Source organism: Monodelphis domestica, chromosome 3, assembly GCF_027887165.1.
Source record: "Monodelphis domestica isolate mMonDom1 chromosome 3, mMonDom1.pri, whole genome shotgun sequence".
In the NCBI taxonomy this organism is placed as follows: Eukaryota; Metazoa; Chordata; class Mammalia; order Didelphimorphia; family Didelphidae; genus Monodelphis; species Monodelphis domestica.
The window spans coordinates 182,234,202-182,258,242 of NC_077229.1; the positions used below are offsets into that span (position 1 = coordinate 182,234,202).

Genomic DNA, 24,041 nt, shown 5'->3' on the forward strand with positions numbered 1-24,041 from the left:
ACCATCCAGAAGGTTTAAATATATATATAATATGTGTATATATATATATATGTATATATATGCTACATTTGCCTTTGAATATGACATTTTGGACTTAATTATATCAATAAATGCTTTGATATGCCACTAAATTTTTGAGTGTTACCATTGCCTATGACTAAATAAAAGCTATTTCAGGCCATGAGTCTCCCAGTGGGAAAAAATGTTCTATTTTGAGACAATGTACAATTTTGTTCTTATGTTTGCTAAAAAAATAATTAGGTATATTCCACGAACAAAACAATCAGAAAATGAAAACAAATAGTAAAAACTGATATGCCTCCCCATCTCAACTCCATATTGATTTAAGTTAGGTCATTTTAAATTCATTCAGTGGCTAACTTACCATTACAGGTACCATTGAATGTGGAATTGAGCAACGTGTTTTGTTCACACTGAAAAGAAAACAATATGTAAGAGAAACAGCATACTTCAAGTATTGGTTCTTTACTTTCAAGCAATACCATTCTCTTCCTCTTTCCAGGTTAAAAATAAAATAAAAAAATTTCCCAATCCAATAAGTATTTGCTAAGAGTCTAATATATACAATCTCTCTTGGATCACTGCCATGTCATGGCAGAGAGGCTTGGGTATGAGCCATGCCATTCAGGATTACTCAAAATGGACGCATTATAGTGGAGAGTTCTGACAAAAGTTGATCCAACAGAGAAGAAAATAACAAACCACTCCAGCATTTTTGCAAATAAAACCTCCTGGATAGTATTAAAATGACAAAAAAGATGAAACTAGAAGATAAGCCCCTCAGAGGGAAAAGTATCCAATGTACTTTTGGGGAAGAGCAGAGTCTAATTACAAGTAGTTCCAGTACTAATGAAGTGGCTGGGCCAAAGAAAAAAGGAATTCTAGCTGCAGATGTGACTGAGGATGAAAGGATGGATAGTCTGATACTGTAAACATCAATACTGCATAGGAATCTGGAGCATAAGATCTAAACTCTAAGGCTGTGATGGCGAACCTATGGAATGTGTGCCAAAGATGGCACACAAAGACCTCTCTATGGGTGCACAAAGGCCCCCAACTTGGCCAGCTGGGAGCCTGGCCCACCCCTGAATGCAGGGGATGGGTCATTCCAGCTTCTTTCCACCATGACAGGGGCTGAGCCCTAGGCATGGCTGTGCCCCTCAGCCTCCCTCCCCCCAGCTTCCCCTAGCTGAACAGCAGCTATGGCCATCCCCCTCTAGCCTCTGTGGGCCAAGTAGCAGGAGGGAGTCTGATGGCCATACTACTTGGACTCCCTGGGAGCCAAGGGGCAAGCACAGTGGCCACAATCCTCCTTCGGAAGCTGAGGAGTGCAGCTGGCTCAGGGGTGCAGCTGCCCCCCCACCCCAAAGGTCAAGGGAAGAGTCTGGGGCTCTGGATCCTCCTCAAGGAGCTCGGCCTTCCCCTCCCCCAAGAGTCCCTTGGATAGCAAGAAGTTCAAATCAATCAATACTTAAAGATGTTAATTTAGACTCTTCCCTGGAAGGTCGAATATTGAAGGTGGAAGGTTACATACTTTGGCCACATAATGAGAAGACATAACTCACTGGAAAAGACCCTGATGTTGGAAAAGTTTGAAGGCAAAAGGAAAAGGTGATATATAGAGTCATTGAAGCAATGAACATGAACTTAGATAGACTTGAAGACATAGCAAAGGACAGAAAGGCCTGCATGCTATGGTCCAGAAGATCACAAAGAGTTTGGAGTTGGACACAATTGAATGACTGAATGACAACAACAACAAATATCTGTATTATTTCAGTTATGTCCAACTCTTCATGACCCAGTTTGGTGGTTTTCTTGGCAAAGACGCTGGAGTGGTTTGCCATTCCTTCTCTAGTTTATTTTATAGATGAAATACTAGGGCAAACAGGGTCAAGTGGCTTTCCCATGGCTACATAGCTAATAAGTATCTGATGCTGGATTGGAACTCATGAATATGAGTCTTCCTAATTTCAAGTCCAGTGTCCTATTCCATTGTGTCATCTAGATAAGGATATTGTTAAATTAAACTGTTATAAAGAAAAGAACTGAATGTTAAACCCAGATTTCCTAATGGTGGCAGATTCAACAGAATAAAGACAGTTAAAATTACCACAAAAGCTTAATGTTCATGTGTGGAACTTTATAAAAATATGTCAAGGTATTGTTTTGCTTGTGGCAATCCTGTAGTGTGAAAGTCTGGGTCAGAGTCTGATAAATATATTCCCAAATTACAGTTAGTTTACCTGTGGAGAATGGTCAAAGCTTTTGCCTCCCAGAAGACACTGTATCCAGTGTCCTATTACACCCTAAATGTGATTATATTCTATTTGCTTTTATTTTTTAAAATAATATTTTATTTTTCCCAATTGCATACAAAAAACCTTTTTTTAACTTTTCAAAGGAAAATATTAGAATGCTTGGGAGGGAATGAACCATAGGAAGAATACTATCCAACTCTCTCATTATATAGACAAGAAGATAAAGCTTTCAAACTTAGTGTTTAGCTTTTAAGCAAAGGTTTCATAAATATCATACTCTAATCTTCTTTCCTATCCTTACCATCCATATCTATAAAAATACCTTGAATAATCATAAAGAGTCTTTAATTTTTCTTTAAAGAAACAAATCTGGATAACTGCATGGCTTGCTAATTTATTACCTACCTCTAACTTGGTTAAAGCTAGAAAGTCACAAAATGCTAGTTAAACTCATTTATGTTCACATAAAAGTTTTTAATTTTTTCTAAACTATGGACAACATTCATCATAGAAAATGACTTTGAGAAAAATAGTCTCATCCTTAACTGCAAACACAGAGTACTTACTGTGTGCAAGGGATTGTGAAAGGCACTGAGGGGAATAAAAATTCAATCACCAGTTTTATTAAGTTCCCATTATGTGTCAGGTATTATTCTAAATGCTGGGGATACGAAGAAAATGGGGGATTCTCAAAGAACTCACATTCTAATGGTAAAGGCAACATGTAAATAACTACCTACAAGCTATATACATTAGAAATGGAGAGTAATCTTAGAAGGAAATGACTAGGGTGCGCGTGGAAAAGTCCCACAAAGAACAGGATGCTTGAGCTGACCTTTGAAGGAGTCTAGAGAAGATGAGAAGTGGAGGTGTAGTGTTGAAGTATTCCAAATATGGGGAATAGCCGGTGTGTAATAGAAATGGATGATAGTTTTTTTTAATGTAAAGTATAATCAGAAGACTTAAATATAAGAAAAAACCAACAGCCTGTAAAGGGCTCTAAATGCAGACTAAGATTTTCTATTGATCCTATAAATAATCTAATACCTCTGGCAATACTGAGTATTGGTAACATGGTCAGACCTATACTTTAGGGAAATCTCTTTGGGACCTGAGTGAAGGATGGATTGGAATGGAAAAGTGAGACAGGGGAGAGGTGAGGGGTGAGGAAGGACTTGAGGATGTATAAGTAGGGAAGTGGATACACACAAAAGGGATTGTGAAGGTAGAAATGAAAAGATTTGCCCATGTATTGTACATATGGTGAATGTGAGTGAGGACAAACAGATGTCTAATTTTTCAGCCCTTTAAACATTTAGATAAAGACAACTGTCATGTCTCCTGAGTAATTATCTTTTATTAATCAACCAACAAAACATTTATTGAGCACATTCTATATTATAAGAACTGTAATAGGAACTGGGGCTACAAATTTACAGGCTGAAACAATCCCTACTTTTGAGAAGCTAATATTCTATTTCCCCTTAAGCACTGTGCATAGTTCCTTGAATATAATAGCCATAATTTGTTGAATGAATGAATAAATGAATAAAAGTTAAAAAGCAAGGGATAATCCCTACCTGTGTGATTCTGGAAAAGTCACTTAACCACAATTGCCTACCCCATACCACTCTTCTACCATGGAACCAACATAGCATTGATTCTAAGTTGGAAAGTAAGGGTTTAAAAAAAAGCAAGGGATGATAGCATTTTAGTTTTTGTTGGTGTTTTCTCTAAATATCTACTCTCTAATTTTGTTAAAGTCACATCATTCTGAAAGACAGCCTTTGATTTGAATTTCTATTGATGGAACAGCATGTCCTACCTTGTTGATATCATCAGGTGACTGGTTATTGGCATTATCCTTCTGGATTGTGTTCATTAAATCAGCATGAAACTTCTTCGCATTCAGGAAAATAAGTGGATTGTTTATTGAGATCATTTTCACCTGTTGTGAATTTTCCTTTTGGGGAAGAAAAGGCAAAGGTTCAGAGTTCTGCATTCTATTAGCTGAGATAAGAAATGATTTTTTATCCTTAAACTAAATTGTACTGATTACTCAACTTTAAGATTAAGGACAATACAGAGTTAGGATAAAGACTTTGGGATCATTGCTTTTCTTCATGTTTCTCTGAGAGATGACATACCATAAAACATATTGGTCATAATATTTTGATTAATCTCTACTGAAGGGCTTTAATATCAAGGGTATATGCATCCTTTTGGAAATAGAATATCACATTGCATAACAATGTTCTTAAGGCATAGGGTTGAGGTGAGGGGCAAAAAATAGGTAAGGGACACCAAATTTTTTTCTCTACTCAAAAATATGTTTCTATCTAATTCACTTATTTGTATTTCTTCCTTTAAAAATAAATTCTTAATGTTAAACTCACTTCATCATTCATAACTAGGAGTTAATTACCTCTATCAGAACTTTACTGCTTGTTCCATCTACCAGAGAACTTTCATACTAAGAGAATGAGAAATGATGATTGGTGGAGAGCAGCCCAGGGGAGAATATGGCCCTAGGTTTTGGATAGCCAGGGAACAGCATGAGAAATGGAAATAAGAAAACGGGGCAGTTAGCAGGTAGGAGAGTATGATATAAGACAAGGAAAAGGGAAGTCACAATAATCTTGTCTAGGTATCTAGGGGAAGCAACATTAAAAATAAACTCCTAAAGGGCAGCTAGGCAGCTCAATGAATTGAAAGCGGGACCCAGAGACAAGAGGTCCTGAGTTCAAATTTGGTCTCAGATACTTCCTAGGTATATGACTCATGGTAAGTCACAACCCCCATTGCCTAGTCCTGACTTTTCTTCTGCCTTAGAACAAATACTTAGCATTGACTCTAAGATGGAAAGTAAGGGTTTAAAAACAAAGGAAGAAAATGAACTCCTGAGCTACTTTTGAAATCAGGAGTTGACAACTGCTTGTCTAGAACACAAGGTAATGACAATTTGGGTAAAGTGGTAAATCCTCAGTGCATTAAGCAATTTTTAAAAGACCATGGTTTCCTAACATTTAGGTGCTACTCTCAAAATAGTAGATACTGGGAGATGCAGATAAGCAAATAGAATGATAAAAAAGTATTTTATGCTAGGGGGAAACTAGTGAGGTCACTGCTTATGTGATATTGGTTAATAATTTAAATTTTCCAGACTCATTTTAATCAAGTGAGCAACACTAGATAATTTCTAGGGTCTCTTCCAAACTCTGTATCTCTGGCTCAGACTCAAGAGTCTGTTTAAATGCCAGTAAATCATTAGAATGTCTATATAACAGGTCAAGACCAAGCTTTAGGTTTCAAAAATAACTTCAAATGAAGTTAAGTCGAAAGCAGACCACAAAAGAATAACCCCCTGGACATGTCACATTCAATTATCATAAGGTTCTAAAGTAGCCAAGATTACTCTAAATCACCCATTATTAAGACAATGTGAGCATGCTAACCAGTTGTTTTAGGTTGAACCTACGAGAAGAATAACACTAGCTTTCTATAGAACAGATCTTAAAGTTTTTCTGGAAAAGAAAGGATCATTATGGTTTGGTTTTAACTGGTGGGAACACATTCCCCTAAGTTTGGAAAGGCTATGTTTAAGGAATGTTTGCCCCTACTGAGCCTACTTCAGTTCAAAACTATTTATTAAGTGCCGGGCCCTGGGTATACACAAAAAATTAAATCAGTTATCTACTGGGAGAAAATGACATATATATATGCATATATATATATAAATTAACAGAAAATATATACATAATAAACCCAAAGGAATACATTTTGTAGTAGATGAAATGCTAGCCATTTGGGAGATCAAAAACAACCTCACATAAGACTTAAGTTGAGTCCTGAGTGGGGACAGGAATTCCAAGAGGCAGAGATGACAGGGAGAAATCCTCTGGGAATCCAAGAAACAAAAAATATGCCTATCAATAGAAAGGCCCAAAAAGAGAGTGTAGGGTGCGTTGTTTCCATACCTTTATACTCAGATTCTAGCATCTCCTGACTCACAAAATCCCTTCGCCCACCTCTCAGTGAGCTATTAGCTTCCAAATGCCCTTTTTGTCCTTATGATGGAGATGTGTCTCCCCAGCAAAGGATATGATCCTCTGCAAAGATCAAGTTCAGAGTCCAGCTCATGAGCTGGTAGTCCAAGATAACAAAACAGAGATTCCCATTTATGGATCCTACTATGCTGGCATGAGGAAAAACTCTCTGCAAAGGCTATGCAAAAGTAGACGCCCCTTCCTCCTGGGGAATTGTCCCCATATTAATGCCAGGCTTAGTTCAGATAATGGATCTGCTTAGTACACTGCAGCTCAAAACTCTGAAGAGCAACATCTGCTAGCCTCAGTATCTCCAACTGCAGGCATTAATAGCATGTGCCATGATGGGCAGCTTTATGTCTATTTTCTGAGGAAAGAACTAGCTGAATCTGGAGGTGACTGCTAGCAGATGTGTCTGACGTTGCAGAGGAAGAATATTTCCAGCCTCAGAAACATATAGAGATTATCCACTCGAGCAACAGCTTTGAAAGTGAGGTCTGCATGTCCCTGGGGTCCCTGAGACCCTTTCAAGGGATCTATGAGGCCTAAACTATTTTCATAATAAAGTCATAAATTTTTAGGTAGTACCCACCATATGTCAAGCACTATAATAAAAGCTTTACAAATATCTTCTCGTTTTATCCCCACAACAACCCTGAGAGGTAGGTGCTATTTTGATCCCTATTTTAGAGTTAAGGAAACTGAGGCAAACACATGACTTGCTCAGGATCACACACTTCCTAAGTATCAGAAGTCACAGTTGAACTCAGGTCTAACTAACTCCAGGATCAGCACTTTATCCACTGTGTCACTGCTGTCTCCTATGCCTAAAAATCCTATGCTTTCCAGAAAATAAATATAACCTATGTAAACAAAAGTTCTTTGGGTGGTGGTTGGGAGGAAACGTTCTTCCATAATTTTTGAGAGTATGAAGAGATCCTAAGATAAAAAAAGTTAGAGAAATCCTGTATTGAGTTATGGAAAACTTTTGACCTGTCAGTTGAAAGGATTCTCACAAGACATATTCATTCTGGTAGAGTGGATATAAGATAGTCACAGAGTCAAGAAGAAGAGTTCAAGTCCTATCCCAAACCCTTAACTACTCCTTGTGAACCTGGGCAAGTTATTTAACCTCCCCAAGCCCTGTTTCCTTAATGTTAGGGTTTAGGTTTGAGGATGATCCCTTCCATTTTGATGCTGATATCATGGGTCTTAAAAGTTATGTGTAGTTTTTGTTTGTTCTTCAGAAAACCAGTTGTTATTATTGTCTTGTCCCATTCACAAAGCATAAAAATATAGCTTCTTATCACAGATTTAGTAGTGGCTTAGGATGAAATGGTGAAAAAACAGGAACTGAAAATGTGCTTTAAGTGGGGGAATAGTTTAAGCGTTGAGCTAGTGATTCACATCTGATTTTTGGTTTGTTTAATTTGCTTCACACTCCCAATCCTGCCCTGGTCCTTCATCATTCCTGTTTCTGATAATAAATATTAACTTTCTTGGGATCCAGAAGGCTGAGTCTTCTGGCAAAAACAAACTACAAAGCAATTGTACCACGGAGTTTGCTAAAATACCTATTTTCCAGTTGTTAAGAACTGGCTTTCTGCTATTTGTCATACCCATCTTTCACCTCCTTGCATTTGCTTTGGCTTTCCCATAATGCCTGGACTGCACTTCCTCCTCACCTCTGCTTCACAGAATCCCTGGTTCCCTTCAAAACTCAGCTTAACCATCAACTCCTGAATGAAAAATCTCCTGCCCCCCCTCCCCCGGGCTAATATTAGTATCCCTCCCCTGAAATGATCTTATACTGATTTTCTGTCTTTTGTGTATGAGTCTAGCACAGTGCCCTACACATTGAAGGTGCTTAGCAAATGCTTGTTGGTTAATTTATTAACGTTTATTCAGAAATTATTGAGACCCCTTCCTTGAGTTTAACCATCCTCTTTTAAAAGCACAAGATTTCTCAAGAGGATTACAAAGGCTTAGTACTTCCAGCTAATTTGGAAATACCCTGAGAATAGTTTTTTAGGCAAGGGGCCAGTTCTTTCAATCTCTACAGGAATGAGAAATACGGAGACAAATGAATTTTTAAAATAACAAGAAAAAAAGTTAACCAAATATTTGCAGGACAGGTTCAAAATAAGGTCAGTTCAAAAATTTGGCAAATATCCAAATTAACCTTCTTACCCTTACCCCACCCCCAAGCTGCTTTACTTATCCCTATAAACAAGAAGGTGAAAATTAAAAACAGAGGTTAGAGATACGTCCACAGGTGGTCAAGATTGAAGAATTATCTGTTATTTTCTAATAAGAGATGCTGAACCTGTCAAAAATCAATCACATGAGAGGTCCAAATAACACCAATTCTCATTTTAGAGATGCAGTAGCTGTATGGCCCTAAATAAGTCACTTAACTCCTCTGGGTCCCAGTTTCCTCGTCTACAAAAATGAGGATGATGCCAACACTGATCTCCCAGTGTTGTTGAGAGGAACAAATGAGATCATGCATTTCAAGGACTTTGCAGACCAGAAAGTGCCAGACAAATGTTACCATCATCAGTATTAGCACCATCATTGCCACTATTACCTCATTCACTGGGCAAAAGCAATAGGTAAACACTAGAGTTTTCTGGGGTTTCTATCTGCCCATTTCAATTTTCTCCTTTCTTGCCCCCACCCATCTTCCCCCATCTCCATTTTATATCAAGGTTAAAGATTTGGTTGAATTTGGAGCCACTTGTCAGTGGAAAGAAATACTCATTTCAGAAAGACTCATTCTGACTCTTAAAAAATTCTTTATCAACTTCTTAAAATCATCAGACAGCCCTAATAAAACTATCAAGACCTAACACAAAATACAAGACTATTATGGAACAATAATCAGAAAGGCAAACTTACACCCTCGACTTCTGTCTTCACTCTATATTGCAATTCTTTCATATTTTTCAGACTCAGTGTCTTGGCTCTGGAAGTATGGCAAATAGAAAAAAAAAACTTTTAAAGGTCAAAGTAAAAAAGTATTGGTTTACTTCTTCTGAATGTTAATATGCCTATGAATGTCTATATCAGATCAAAATCTTTAATCACTGATTTATAAGATTTTTTAACAATGAAGATTAATTGTTTTTTATTTCATTCAAATATCTTATTATTTTATCAATGAAAAGTTTCTAGGTGGCTTATATTATCCTAGCCTTTTATCATTAATGGTTAAATTATGTTAATGCTAAATCCAAACATAGGTCCAACTCATTCTTTTGGTACAATTGTGATTTTAAGATAAAAAAAGTTATTCATACATTGGATATTAACTCCTGGAATTTTGATGAGGCAGTCTCCTCTGAGCCCACGCAGGGCTTCATCTCAGTTTCTTTGCTTAAAACATCGGCTCATTAGAAGTGAAACTTAATCAATAATTGTCTCTAGAATCTTTTTAGATTCAATTAGGCCCAACTCAATGAGGCTAAAAGAAGAGATTAAGGAATAATAGTTTAACATTGATGAAGCAATGGCTGGTTTGTAATAATGATAACTTGCTTTTTATATAGCCACAAAATATTCTCCCCTATTAACTAGGGAGGTCAGGCATTGTGAATCCCCACCTTATAGATGAAGGAACTATGCTTCCTAGAAACCAAGTGATTTGACAAAGGTCATGTGACAACTAAACAGTAGAGCTGGGAAACAGACTAGTCTTCTAAGCAGCCTTGGTGTTTGCTCTCAGGCACAATACTGGAATGGGAATAGAGGCTTGTAACTAAGGACCAAAGACTTTTACTGCTCACTTCTACTTGCTCTCCAAATTTCCATGACACTAGTTACCATGGAAATATTTGCAATAGAGATGGGTCTAAGAAATGATCAAATTAAGAAAGTTAATATCTCTGGGAAAATTTAGTAGGATAATAATAATAAACACTAATATCATCTTAAAATTGTATTGTACTTATTTTTACTTTTTACTTTTGTAGTTCTTTCATGTATTTTATCAGATCAGAGAGAGAGATGAAAAATCCAAGGCAAAGCAAGAGGAGGGGGAACAGAGCGCTAAGAGAGGAAGAACAAGCAAGGAGTAGAGCAGGAAGGGTCTTTCAGAGCCATTGAGTCTAGCCTATCCTACTTCATTTTGCAGATGAGGAAGCTGTCCCAGAGAGAGGAATGATTTGATCAGGATCACACAGCTAGTGTCTAAGGTTGAATTTGAACTTCCATTTCCCTAACTCTTAAGTTCAACATTGCATTCATTTTATTCCAATGCCTCATGAAGAGGAGTAGGAGGAAGAATGGCCCCTGGAGGGAGGCAAAAGGAGCATCTGACCAGAGGGAAAATAAATCACAAAGTAACAGAAGTAAGAGGAGAGAATAAGGGGGGAATGAGTCAGTAAAAGAAGTAAAAGAAGAGACTATCTGTAAAGAAAATGAGTCACGAAGGGACAAATGCTTCAGTTAAAAAGAGGAATTTGGTGTAATCCTTGACAAATTGTTTGATACATTAGGAAAATCAATGGGTTGGTAATAAAGAAGGACAGTTGAGTTGCACAGTGGATAGAACATCAGGCCTAGAGTCAGGAAGATCTCAAATCCAGTCTCAGATACTTACTACCTATGTGACCCTGGGCAGATTACCTAACTTTGTTTGCCTCAGTTTCTTCTTTTGTTAACTGAACCAGAGAAGGAAATGGCAAACCACTTCAGTATCTTTGCCATGAAAATTCCAAATGGGGTCACAAAGAGTCAGACTCAACTGATATGACTGAGCATCCACAGAGTTTAGGAGGCTTGGGTTCTGACTGGGTCATCCTGGGCAAGTAACATTACTCTCAATAATTTCAAGATTCTTTTCTGTAAAATGAGGAAATTGGCACAGATGATTTTTATCTAGGGTTCCTATGTCCCTAAAGAGCTGTAATTCTACAAAATTGTCTGAGGGGTTAAGATTCCATCTGGTTTCTAAGTCCACAGGGTTTGTATGATAAACTTTGCCAGAAAATTACACAATTTACCATTAAATATTGACCTGTGATCTATGTGTCACTGACATTTGATGATACTGCCCCAAAATTGCACATTCTCAAATGACTTTAGAATCCAGAAAATGCAGATGTTTTGTTTTTTCCCTAATTTTCACATCTTTTCACATATTCCATTTGATGATAGTAATAAGACATTCTTTATATTCCAATTTAAAACCAGAATTTTATTTCACATGTAGGGAGGGGCATTTTCTATATTCATGTACTTTCTTGTGCATGTGTATAAATATACAGACACAAATATACACATGTAAAAGATGAATAGATCCATATATGTGCATATAGATGTGGGCATTTAAATATATAGAGACAGACCATTGAGAATGTACATGAAGTTGGAAAATGGCCCTGCCTACACATGAAAGAGAACTTTGGTTTCCAACTACTGAATGAGCTTAACTATTTATCTGGATATCTGTTGTTCTGTCTTTCTGTCCGTCTGTCTGCCTGTCTGTCTATCTATCTACTGATCTGCCTATCCCTCCATCCATTTGTCTGTGTCTCTGTCTGTCTATCTGTCTACATCTACCTGTCTAAAGAGATCCAAACACACACACAAAAGATACTGTATAGAGACACAACCATACAAATATCTTCATACACACACACAAACACACACGTACGCTGTGAGCAAAGTCTTCAGCTAGGCTATCACAGAGAATGCAGGAAGAAAACAGAAGACAGAAAGATAAACTAGGCTTCTTACCAGGATTAGGAAAAAGCAAAAATAGACAAATAGAATGGCTTACCTTGGGAAACGCACAATCACAACAGCTATGGTGCAGACAACACCAAAGAGAAGTCCCACGTTAGCAGCAAAACATACTGTAAATATGTAGGTGCTGACCCAGATGCTCTGGAAAAGAAACACATTTTAGGCCTCCTTTTCTTTCCCCTCAGGATTGTAGAGCTTTATCTTTACAATGCTCTTGTGACCAATTCTGGCCTACCCTCCCCCTAGCCCCAAGGAGCTATCATTTCATTTAACAGATGGAAAAACTGAAACCCAGTAAGAGAATTTTGATGTAATCTAACTCCATGGAAAAGTGGATGGCAGAGCTAGGAAAAGAGCCCCATCCCTGCTTTAAGCCTCATTAAAGACTATATATGGTCATTGGACATTTTCATTGATGTGCACTCTCAAATGCATGTAGTAGGTACCCAGATTTTTCCCCATTTAAAAAAGAAGTATTAGAATAAAAGAAGAGATGTGCCTATGACATATATACTTAAAAAAAAATCCTTACCCTTCCATCTTGGAATCAGTACTAAGTAATGGTTCCAAGGCAGAAGAGTTTAAGGGCTAGACAATGAGGTTAAGTGACTTGCCCAGGGTCACACAGCTAGGAAGTGTCTGAGGCCAGATTTAAACCCAGAATCTCCCATCTTGAGGCCTGGTTCTCTAGCCACTGAGCTATCTAGCTGTCTTACCATGTAATCTTCATGTGATGAAGGACAAGTCACTCAAGTATCCCAAGCCACACTTCAATACTATAAGTTACAGATGAAGTTATAAATTCCAGATGAGTTTCAAATACATTTTGGTGGAGTTTATACACTGAGGGTTCCCACAAAGACAAAATCACAGGTCTGGACCTCCTGATATGCCTCTTCACACACAAATAAATGAACCCATGCATCTATCTTTGTGTATATAATATTCATGCATCAATATTATTACTTAGAGACACAATGTGAATATGGATGGAGTTAAAAGCTATGGAGAACAACAGAGTTGGAACCACGTTGTAGGAATGCTATGAAATTCATGAATGTCTCCCATGATGTACACTATGTAATACTTGTTAAAATCAAGTTCTAAATGACTGATCTCATCAACACCACAATACCTTACTTTATCTTCAGAACAATGTATTTGATTATACATTCAATTTGCAAGGAGCCATTTATTTTGTGAAAGCCAGGGTCAGCATATTCTTTCAAAAGGAAAAATACAAGAAATCTTATTTCTTTTTTAGTTGGAATGTAAATTTCTCCCTTAGAAACAACAGTTTGTATCAATGTGTTTTATTACCCATTGCACATCTGAGCTTAAAATAATGGGGGAGAAGAGGTAGAAATTAGGAACATGGTATATGGGAGGAAAAGGAGAAAACTTCTAGCTCCCTTGAAGATTGTGTATTTTGCTAAATCCAGGAATTTCTAAGCATTTTTTTCTAAGCAATTTTCTAAGCAACATTTAGTGTTTATCTACCAAAATACTTTCTTGTCCTCTTAAGTAGCATGATTTTTGCTAGAAATATCTATATAATGCCTTCCCCAAATCTTTGTTTCATTTTCCCATGCAAATAGTTAAGTCCAATTCTTAATGGTTGAATAATCATAATATGTCTTCTACTCATAAAATATATTTAATGTCAGAATTGAAAATTCAATTGACTAAAATTTTTGAAGGTAACTGCTTCATTTTTGTATCCTCAGAGCTAAGAGTATTTAAAAAAAAAACAATAAATGTTTGTTGATTGATGGAATGAGAATAATAACTGGAAACCAACAATAACCTTCAATCTCTCCCAGGATTAGGAATTAACCTCCTCACCCTCCAGCCTTTATTTTTGATCAATCTTCTTAGTACAGAGTTGCATCCCTTTCATGATAAACCTTACCCTAATGTATGGCGACTCCCAGTACATTTACTAAATAATCACCTCTTCAAGCTGTGCCATACCTAGGTAATGGATATTTGCCCAGCAATCACTAAACATCTCTGGAGTCCCCAGTTTTTTTTTTTAACTTTGAGTCTTTTCTCAAATGAGAGAGTGGAAAAAAGGTAGATGGACTTTTTATTTCTCAGGGGAAAACTCATTCTCTCCACTGACTGCTTAGCTTTATTCTTGGCTTTCTGATATGCAAATAAGCCACTCAAAGCCTCACTATGAGAGCAAATAAGCCTTCTCAAAATTTTATATCCTTTACAAAGTACAAGCTGATCCACTTGCATTATTTATCCTTTACAAGGTACAAATACATTCTGAATGGGAAAGACCCTTGTATAGCCTCTAAAACTTGTCCCTTCTAGTCTTAAAATGTCCAGAAATTAAAGGGGCACACTTTCATGTGTATAAAACATAAATATATCTCCCTAGTAGAGTGTAAAATTCTTGAGAGCAAGGACTCCCTTATTTTTGTGCTGTATTCCTAACATATAACCAAGTCTGGGACACAGAAGAATGCATGTTAATTGATTACTCTTTTCTTTTTCCTATTAGTAATAATATCATTAGAATTATATCATATCTCAGATAAATTTTCCTTCCCACCCAGGATCTTATAAAGAATATTTTAGTCTACGAATCTATAAAGAAAGTCATGAAAAACGTCCCAAAATGGAATGGATTGCCTTGTGAAGTGACTGGGTCCCTATTACTAGAACTCCTTTCATGAAATGAACATACATTAGATTTATAGAAGAGGAAATTCTTATTCAAATATGGGTTGGAATAGCTGACCTTTGGTGCTTTCAATTTCTTAATTTTCTTTGATTCTGTAACTCCTTGGAGTTAAAATGATGTGCATTTAAAGTGATATTAAAAAACCTATTTTATTGTGTCCCACTGCACATTTTGCCCTACATTGTTGCTATACCCTCATCCCTAGACTTGAATCTGCCCAAATGGACTGTATTTTCCACTTTTGAACCTTTTTTCTCCTATTTTTCCACATCTTCCCTAAATGTCAAGTTACAAAAAGGACTTAATGACAAGGCAGCTTAGAAAGCAGATCCTGTGACACCAACTCAAGAAGGGTTTGTAAAAATCCTCTTTGATTTGGAGGAAACAAACATTTTGAGACACACAGTTGGAAATGGGTAAGACACTGTTACCCACATTCCTTGGCACTAGATTATACCCTATTGAAAGAGTACTTATTACTGAATCATCATCTTCAGCCTTTATTCACTGGGAGGATTCAGCTGTTCTGGGCCAACCACATATTTCAGTAGTTTCTCAAACCTGTATAATTCTGAAATGTAGCTACATGTACCTAAATTAATAATAATGACTCACATTTTACAAAGGTTTATATTTACAACATTCATTTTCATTTACTCTTTAAGTCAATGCTATAAGTTAAGTAGCACAAGTACTATTATCTTCCAAAAGGTATGCTTTTCCTAGTTGATCATTTGGGGGGACATGGAGTGGGGGAAGAAATGGGCTTCTGATTTCAATGTTTAGAGGACTTCTGATGAAGAAACTCTCTCTACCACTGAAGATCTGCAATGGTTTTTCCACTCATCTCTTAACAGGGTTCTTTGCGGCAAAGAGAGATTAAGTGACTTATTGAGGCTTATGTGACTAACATCCATAAAAGGGAGGTCTTGAACTCAGGTCTTTCTGACTCTGAAAACCAGATTTTTAACCATTATTCTACAAGTTCTTAAGCTTTTTTATGTGGTAATGAACTCCTTTGGCAGTCTGGCTTACTGTATGGATCCATTCCCAGAATAATATTTCTAAAAGTTCAAAATAAAATATAAGATTATGATTATAAAGGAAACCAATTATGTTGGAATACAGTTATCAAAATATTAAGAAAAATTAGTTCAAGAACCTCATGTCAAGAACCCCTGTATTATGTCATGCTGTGTCTTTGACCATTACCCTAAAATAGAGTCTAAAAGACCTTAGTCATTATGAATTCTACTAATCCTATGCAGTGGTCTAAATCTATCTGAATATTACAGAAAAAAAAAACAAAACAAAACAAAAACAAAAACAAAAAACTTGAATGCACTGAATTCTCCCATCTATTCTTTGGTGATTTGGCTTATTTGTAGGGAACTGTCTTGTTCCTAGTCACTAATGGAGTCACACAGACAGGGGGTGGTACTAAGATCAATCAACACTTTTAGTTCAAGCTAGTTATATTTTTAATGCTATTTTCAGACCTGTCTAGAAATTCTTCCTTTTTTTTTTTCAAAGTCTAAAGTAACCCCTACAGGCAAATTAATACCTTTGGAAGTCATATCAATTTTCAGGTCTCTGGGAAGTCATTTAGTAAGTTGTGTCACCACACATAGTGGTAGAATATTTCTGAAATGCATTCCAACTTGAATTTTAAGTAAACCGAGCAGTGGTATAGAGGGCAGAATATTGGTTTCGGTGTCAGAGTGTACATTGAATGAGAGCTATGAAATGTAAGGACCAATATTGAGTTACTCAATTCTTCTCCTATTTTCTTTTGCAAGGAGAAGCTTGAAATGCAGAAAATAGAACAAAAATGGATGATAAGATGTTGAAACCCAAAATAAATAAATATGAATAGCTAGTTTTTAAAAAGCACCTCCTATATGGTAGGCTCTGTGCTAAGTGCTTTAAAAGTATTATTTCATTTGATCCTTACAAATACCCTGGGAGGAGGGTGCTATGAAGATCCTCTTGTTATAGCTGAAGGAATTGAGGAAAAGAGATAACGTGACTTATCCAAAGTCACATAACTAGTAAGGTTCTAAGGCCAGATTTAAAAATAAGTTTTACTGACTCCAGGCCCAGCAATGTATCCACTAGCTACTTGGCTGCTATTAAGAGAGCATTCAGCTCTCCTCGATATGTTCAAATCACACAAACCAAGAGAATAATATCCCAGGTTACTCTGAAAGAACTGTTAGATGTCATTGCTGAGCCACTTCAGTAATGACTAAAGTAATGTCTAAATTAATTAATGTCTAAATTAAACAGCAATGACTAAAGATGAAGACTGGGAGAAGTGTTAGCAGGTTTGTATTTGGGAAATATTGACATATTTTTCTAAAAAAGGAAACAGAGTTGAGACTATAAACTTGATCTGTCAAGCTTAATTCTAATTCTTATCAAAATTCTAGAAATTGTCATTAAAACAATGATTAATAATTACTTAAATGACAAAGTGGTAACCATAAAAAAGAATGCTGAGTTTGTCAAGACCAGCTCATATACTGTTCATGTGAATGGGAGAATAGTTGTTGAAAGCTTAACTCTTCTCTAACAAGAGCAAAACTAGGAAAAAATGCTCCAAATCTACAATCGTTAAAACTCCATTAACAAAGGGATATTATGATTGGATTCCATGTTAGGTAAAGCCCTGTGAAATAACAAAAGAGAGCCAAATTTCCTAAAATTCCCAGTCATCTTAAATCCCCAGCTCTCCCAAGTATTGAGGATAGCGAGCAGAGACAACTCAAATAGGCTCCAGGTTTAACATTTTGTTGGACAGGGTATAAGGGGGGATTGTTATTCAAATAACTTGTGAAAATGGTTCACTTTGACCCCCAGACCCCCAAGACAGTGGAAAAATGTTGGTCTTGTCCATCTGCATGATAAAAATGGATGGAACTACAAAGAGAGAAGAAAAGTGATGCTATAGATGAAAGGGGGTTTCTATGTCAGAAAAGGGAGCCTAGAAATATATGCAGAATTACTTCCCTGGTAAAATGTATACATGGTGAAGATCTAGCTGAGACTATACAACTCCCAACTGGAGGAAATCGAGGACAACTAGCCTCAGAAGTCTATGATGGAGAAAATGAGGGTATCATGGCATTGGAAAAGGAAGAGCCAGACAGTGATGGAAGAAGTCAGAAAAACTTTGATGAATAGAAGAAAAATTATGAAGACAATAAAGTCAAAAGAAAAGGGATGCATTTATGTCCATCTGCTAAGCAGATAAACCAGCAGTAAGACTTATTAAGACAGAAGAAAAATTTTAAAAAAAATTTTACAATAGGCCAAAACAGGTGGAATAAGTCATGCTTCAGAGAAAAGCAAGCCAAAAACTTCTGATGAAAAAGGAAACAAGACATTCTTTGAAATTCCCAGAGTTTGTGTTATAACAGCAATGAGAATTTCAGAATGGTTCAAACGATAAATAAAACATTTAAAAGAGGACATTGAGATGATTAGGTCAGGGGTGGTGCCAAGATGGCAGCTTAGTATCAGAAAAAGCTGAAACCACAATGACAATCCCTCCAAAGCAATCTTTAAAAAGTACCTCAAAACAACAGGAGTCAAAAACCAACAGCAAGACAGAGTGAGGGGGCTCTCCCACTGAACACAATTTGAAAGGTAGGAAGAGAAAGTTGATTTTCATGGGATAAGGGGGAAATGGAAACAAAACTACTTCCAGAGGAGTACTGGCTGATCATCCCCACCAACCCCCCATCTACTGCATTCACTAGGTTCCCAACTTAGACATAGGCTAACTTTTGGGTATTGGGCCTGGGGCTATACCAAAAATAGAGTACCCCAGTCCCACCCCTTGAACTAAAAAAGGAATTTAAAAATCAAATAAAACAGGCTGAAGAAAAAAATGGGAAAAATACGATAAGGTCAGAAATCAGTTTTCAAAGGTAAATAAGTAAGATAAAAAGAAGATAACTTAAGAATGTGTAATAGAGAATATATACAATAGAGGCTTTGAAAAAGAGAATGAGAAATGTGAAAGTCAAAAAGAGAAAATTAACAGAAGCAAAAAAAAACTTAGAAAAAATTATGAATTGTATATGAAGCAAAATACAAGAAAACTGTTCAGGAAACTTGAAAACAAATGACAATGTAATGGGAATCGGTATATGAAACTGGAAAGGGGAATGAATTTAGAATTACAGGACCTAAATCCAAATCCTGACTATCATTTAGGAAAATTACTTAATCTCTTTAGGTCTATTTTTATTAAATATAATTTGAGAGGTGAAGATATGGACAAATTGGCCTCTAATTCTTTTCCATTTCATCCTATGATTGATGGAATCTACAGAGTTGACAAAGAAAACCTCAAACATTAAGGTACAAGCCATACAATGATTCAATTAAATAATTCTGATATCAAATACATATATATGTATATTTATATTACCCCAAATTCCTTTCCTTTTTTCAATATAAACCAATATCTTCTCTGGTATATATGTATTTATGCATGTGAGTATATGTATAATATATAATAATATTATATGATATAATATATATGTGTATAATAATATATGTTTAATATATCACACATACTAAATTAGCCTGAATATAATACAACCCTGAATATAGTGTGATCCCAAGTATTTTGAAGGGTAACTCAGAAAGAGGAAATACCCATTCTATTTTCTCCTTTTAAATTACAACTTTCTCTTAAACTCTCATGAACAAAGTAGGCACTTTATATTGGAAGTTTTTACAATGTCATTCCTCTCAGAATAACTTGGGCACATTTTGGCAATTCTCTTCTTTACATTTTTAGTCAGGTGATCCTTGAACAGGTTAGGTAGGATGAACAGTGAAACATGTTATCCATCTCCAGATACAGAACAGAGACTCAGAAGACAGAAAAAAAATATATATAAATATATTTTTGTTGGGGGGGGGTGAGTGAGGAGGGAAGGGAATTAGGAGTACATACCAGGCTTGGGCAATGGCCAGCACAAAGGTAGAGACACATAAAAATAGAGAATCACATATGAGGAACAATAGTAAACCAATGTGTCTGAACCATAAAGTGTGAGTGTGAAGGTAATGTATAATAAGGCTAGAAGGGTAGTTTGGGGACACATTATGAAGAATTTAAAAAGCCAAATAAAAGTTCTTTTCTTTAATCCAAGGAGGAATAAGAAACCTAAATCTTCAAGGAAATTGGTTTACTCTTGACATCACTTTCAAATTACCCAATCTCTGTATATCTGAATTCTGAATCTATCTATTAATTGCTCTGGCTAGACTTTAACACGTCTGCCCTGACCCTCCTTGTTAATATTTCCTGACTTAATGAAGACATACAATCTGCAGGAGGCAAATGGCATCATCTTTGCCCCCTTCCAAAAAATCCTAAGCAATCATATGTACTGCCTCCCTTAGAGCACAACCAGTCTCATGGGTCAGACTGATATTGGATTGATTGATTCCTCCTCTAGCAGTAACGTCTGGACCTTTTGGTGGTTGGCAGAACATGCTGTATCCATTGCAAGCAAAGCGTCAGACTTATTAGCTGATGGACTGCCAAGAGAATAACAACCTGCATGAATCCTTCCTGCCACTGACCATCTGACAAAAGTTGCTGGTCTACCCAGCAAGGGCATGACAGGGTGAGAAAGAAAGAGAAGCCTGGACATCATTTGATTTTTAGGAAAGCTGACAACAGTATTAAGTTTTCTAACAGACTTAAGACATTCTTGACCTCCTTCATAATAACAAAAACAGAAGTGTGGGGAGTCCGAGCCAAAGTACTCACTCTCTCACCTACGAGTCACCCTTTTGGATGCTTATCATGGCTTTCCCCCAGGACCTTATTATCCAGCACCTAGATATTAATGAAAGCAGATTTGATGATTTTGAGTATTTGTTGATTCGCGGCAATTGCTGAGCTCAAAGATTGCCTTGGCAAGCAACTATGAGAAATTCAGATTATTCAACTAGAATGTTCTTCAAACACACATGGTACATCCAAGATTTATTTGGAAAGTGGGCTTTCTATCCATTTTTATGCAAAGTTGCATTATGCAAAGGAGTTACACAGATAACCCATAGTTATACAAACAGACTAACCTATACATTTTACTTTTTCAAATAGTATCATCCTACTCTAGTCATTACTTTAGACTAGCCACATTTTCTGGTTAATGCCTACATCAACAAGTTGCCTGAGTTACCACACCAAGCTGATAGCTGCAATTCCACTAGTATCAGCTCACATTTAAATTGTGCTCTGTGGGTCATGGAGCATTTTCCTTAGAATAAATAACTGAAGTCCTAATAGTAATAGGCCACATTTAGATAGTACATAGCCAGTTTACAAAGGATTTTCCTTGGATTTTCCAATTGAGGTAGATGAGATAAATTTTATATCCACTTCAGAGGAGAGATGAAAATCTGAGTAAGCTTAACTGACTTGCCCAAATTGCTGACTCTTAAGTGGACTGAAATGTGAACCCTTAGCTTCAGGTCTCCCAATCTGTTGTTTCTACTTCAGCATATTGGGCAGTTTCACTTTGTTTTGGTAGCCATAGCACCTGGCATGGTGCCTGACACAGTAGGTACTAAATCAATGTTTGCTGATTGCTAGATTGATTCAGGAATTTACTTCCATTATATCCCATATCAGTAAAATGTGTGATTAGCAACTGAGTCAGTCATATTGGTTTATCTGCATCCTATTAAAATATGAAATTATTCAACCTAAGTTTATTCAACTTTCTTTGATCAAATTTATTACACGTCAATATAATCTCAATTTCATTTGTTGATTTTCCTTAAAAGCAGAAATTTGGCTATACTAATTAATACCTAATTCATTTTCTCTCTGGTTTCATAATACTTCCACATACTATAAAGGTAAAGATTCAGCACACTGGTACATCAATTTCTCAGTTCTCTGGTTATTTCAGGAGAAAATGACTTGGTGATTGAAATGTCTCAATCATAAGATCATAGATTTGGAACTAGAAGACAATTTAGAAGTCATAGAGTCAGGGGGAAGTTAGGTGGTTTGGTGAATAGATATAGGAGGTCCATGTTCAAATCTGGCCTCAGAACTTCCTCGCTGTGTGATCCTAGGCAAGTCACTTAATCCCCATTGCCTGGCCATATACTGAATTGATTCTAAAGACAGAAAGTAAGGATTTAAAAACAAAACAAAAAAAAAATATCATGGAGTCCAATCGCCTCATTTTAGATGGAGGCCCAGAGAAATTAAGCAGCTTGTCTATTATTTCACAGCTAGCAAATGTATGAATCAGGGTTTGAACCTAGATCTTCCTGACCTCAAATTCAGCACTCTATCCACTATACCACCACGCCTCTCAAAATGCATAGTCACCCAGGAAAATATGATCCTTGAAGATCACAGAGCATTTCTTCAGGAAAATCTTGTTCCAACAAGGGACAATATCGTCCTCTGTGACCCAGATCTTTCTCTGCTCTTTCTTTGCTAAAAAGTTCCTTCCTTGATCTTAAAGAGCTTAAATACTCTGTGTTATTTTTGTCACAAAATGGGAAGTCCCCAAGAATAGTGCTGGGTTTCTCCATCCTTTTGCCCCAAGTTGGGAAGTTGCCTAAGATCATGCTTGATTTCTTTCCTAAAAGATATACAGGAAGTTGCAGAGGAGAAAGAAGGAGCCACTGCTGTGTTTGTAGGAAGTCTGTGTGGGTCCAAAGGGATTAATGTTCTTAATGACACAGCATGCTTTCACGAGACAAGAGATAAGAGGTCTGTGGCACACAAGAGAAGCCTAGAGTGTTGTCCTTGGATTGACATGGTTCCCTTGTCAAATATGATAGGAATAATGAAATAGAATGGAAAAGCTCTGAGAGAATTCTTTGCCTCTGGGAGTAAACTGCTATAAAAGAAAACTGTGACACTGTCAGTGGAATGTTGTGTAAAAGGACAAAAATGGGCAATTTGGTTAAGAAAGCTGCAGAAGATGAGGATTGGCACCACCATCAAGGATCAGAGAACTACAGGCATAGCTGCAGGCTATAGTCAACAGTCAGTCCAAGAATCCATCCATCAACCAATTAACAGGCATTTGTTAATCACAGAGAAGTGCATCACTTGGTATTTGGCCACAAGAACCTCACCACATGAACTAAGCCTCAGTTATTTAGTAAGAAGGAAGCTACGTTAGACCTGATAGTTCAGAGCTCTGCCAAATATCTATCTCTAAATGCCCAATTATTTGTAGGCATGTGGCACAAGGCTGTTCAGTGATGGACACTATTATTTTCAGGTAGTTCTTTTTTCATCTTTCACTTGTTCTCATTGACCTGAAATAAAAATCTTCTTTCTTTGAGTCTTAGGATATATGTATTTACAAGGGGAGTTTATGATTATTAAATGAGATGTTTTGTAAAAATGCTGAGCACATAGTAGGTACTCAATAAATACTTTTTTTTCAAAGTATTTGAGATAACACACTCTGCTGTCTTCCAGATTATCTGGGAGCAGGAAGTGAAACAGATATGGCAAAGTATAACCCAGACCTTTGTGACAAGTAAGAGCCCCTGACCCAGAGTCATGCTTTTGGAGAAAAAAAAAACAAACTTTGGCCCTCCTTCCTCTAAAATCTGGCTAGTAATCATAGCTACTAATTTTTCACATAAAGAATAGGAATAAAGGAAAAGGATGAGACTAGACCTGTGATTTTGTCATTAGAGAGAATTCCCTTTACAGGTGGTCATTTTCTCTGCAGCTTAGTGACTTGCCTAGAACAGAGGTCAACCACTAGCCACAGGAGACCTAAAAGACTCCTGAAGGGAGCCAGAACCAGATTAAAATGTAATTGGGAAATATTGAACAAAATAAATAAAAATACCATATAACAGATATGCAAGCATGTCATTTTCTAAGGCAACATAAGGCCTTTGGGAATATTTATGTATGGTTTGGTGGCCCTAATTTCTATTTGAATTTGACACTTTTGGAGCATTAAGAGATTGCACAGATTCACACCACCAGCATACATCAGAGGCAAGACTTAAAGCAGGACCTTCTTGGTTTTGTGGCAGCCTTCTATCCATGATACATCATTGCCTTTCATGTGAATAAAACATAAATAGAGCTAATTTTTAAGTGGTACATAGATTCTATTACTGTAATGTTAGCTGAATTCCTCACTTTATAATCAAATTTATAATAATAAATATGAAACTGGTAAATATTATTCTATATTCAGATTAACCTTAAAAGCATACTTAAGA

At 36.6% G+C, this 24,041-nt stretch overlaps 1 protein-coding gene across 3 annotated transcripts in view; it reads right to left on the bottom strand.

The window, feature by feature from the left end:
- SLC26A7 (solute carrier family 26 member 7) overlaps positions 1-24,041 on the bottom strand; it is a 203,150-nt gene that overhangs the window by 17,137 nt on the left and 161,972 nt on the right. For all 3 annotated transcript variants that reach the window (XM_056823328.1, XM_056823330.1, XM_007488092.3), the window contains 4 exons: positions 12,114-12,220; positions 9,230-9,296; positions 4,108-4,245; positions 386-434 (listed from right to left, as the gene is read on the bottom strand). In XM_056823328.1, the coding sequence (XP_056679306.1) occupies positions 386-434; positions 4,108-4,245; positions 9,230-9,296; positions 12,114-12,220 (361 nt within the window). The remainder of the gene's footprint in view (positions 1-385; positions 435-4,107; positions 4,246-9,229; positions 9,297-12,113; positions 12,221-24,041) is intronic.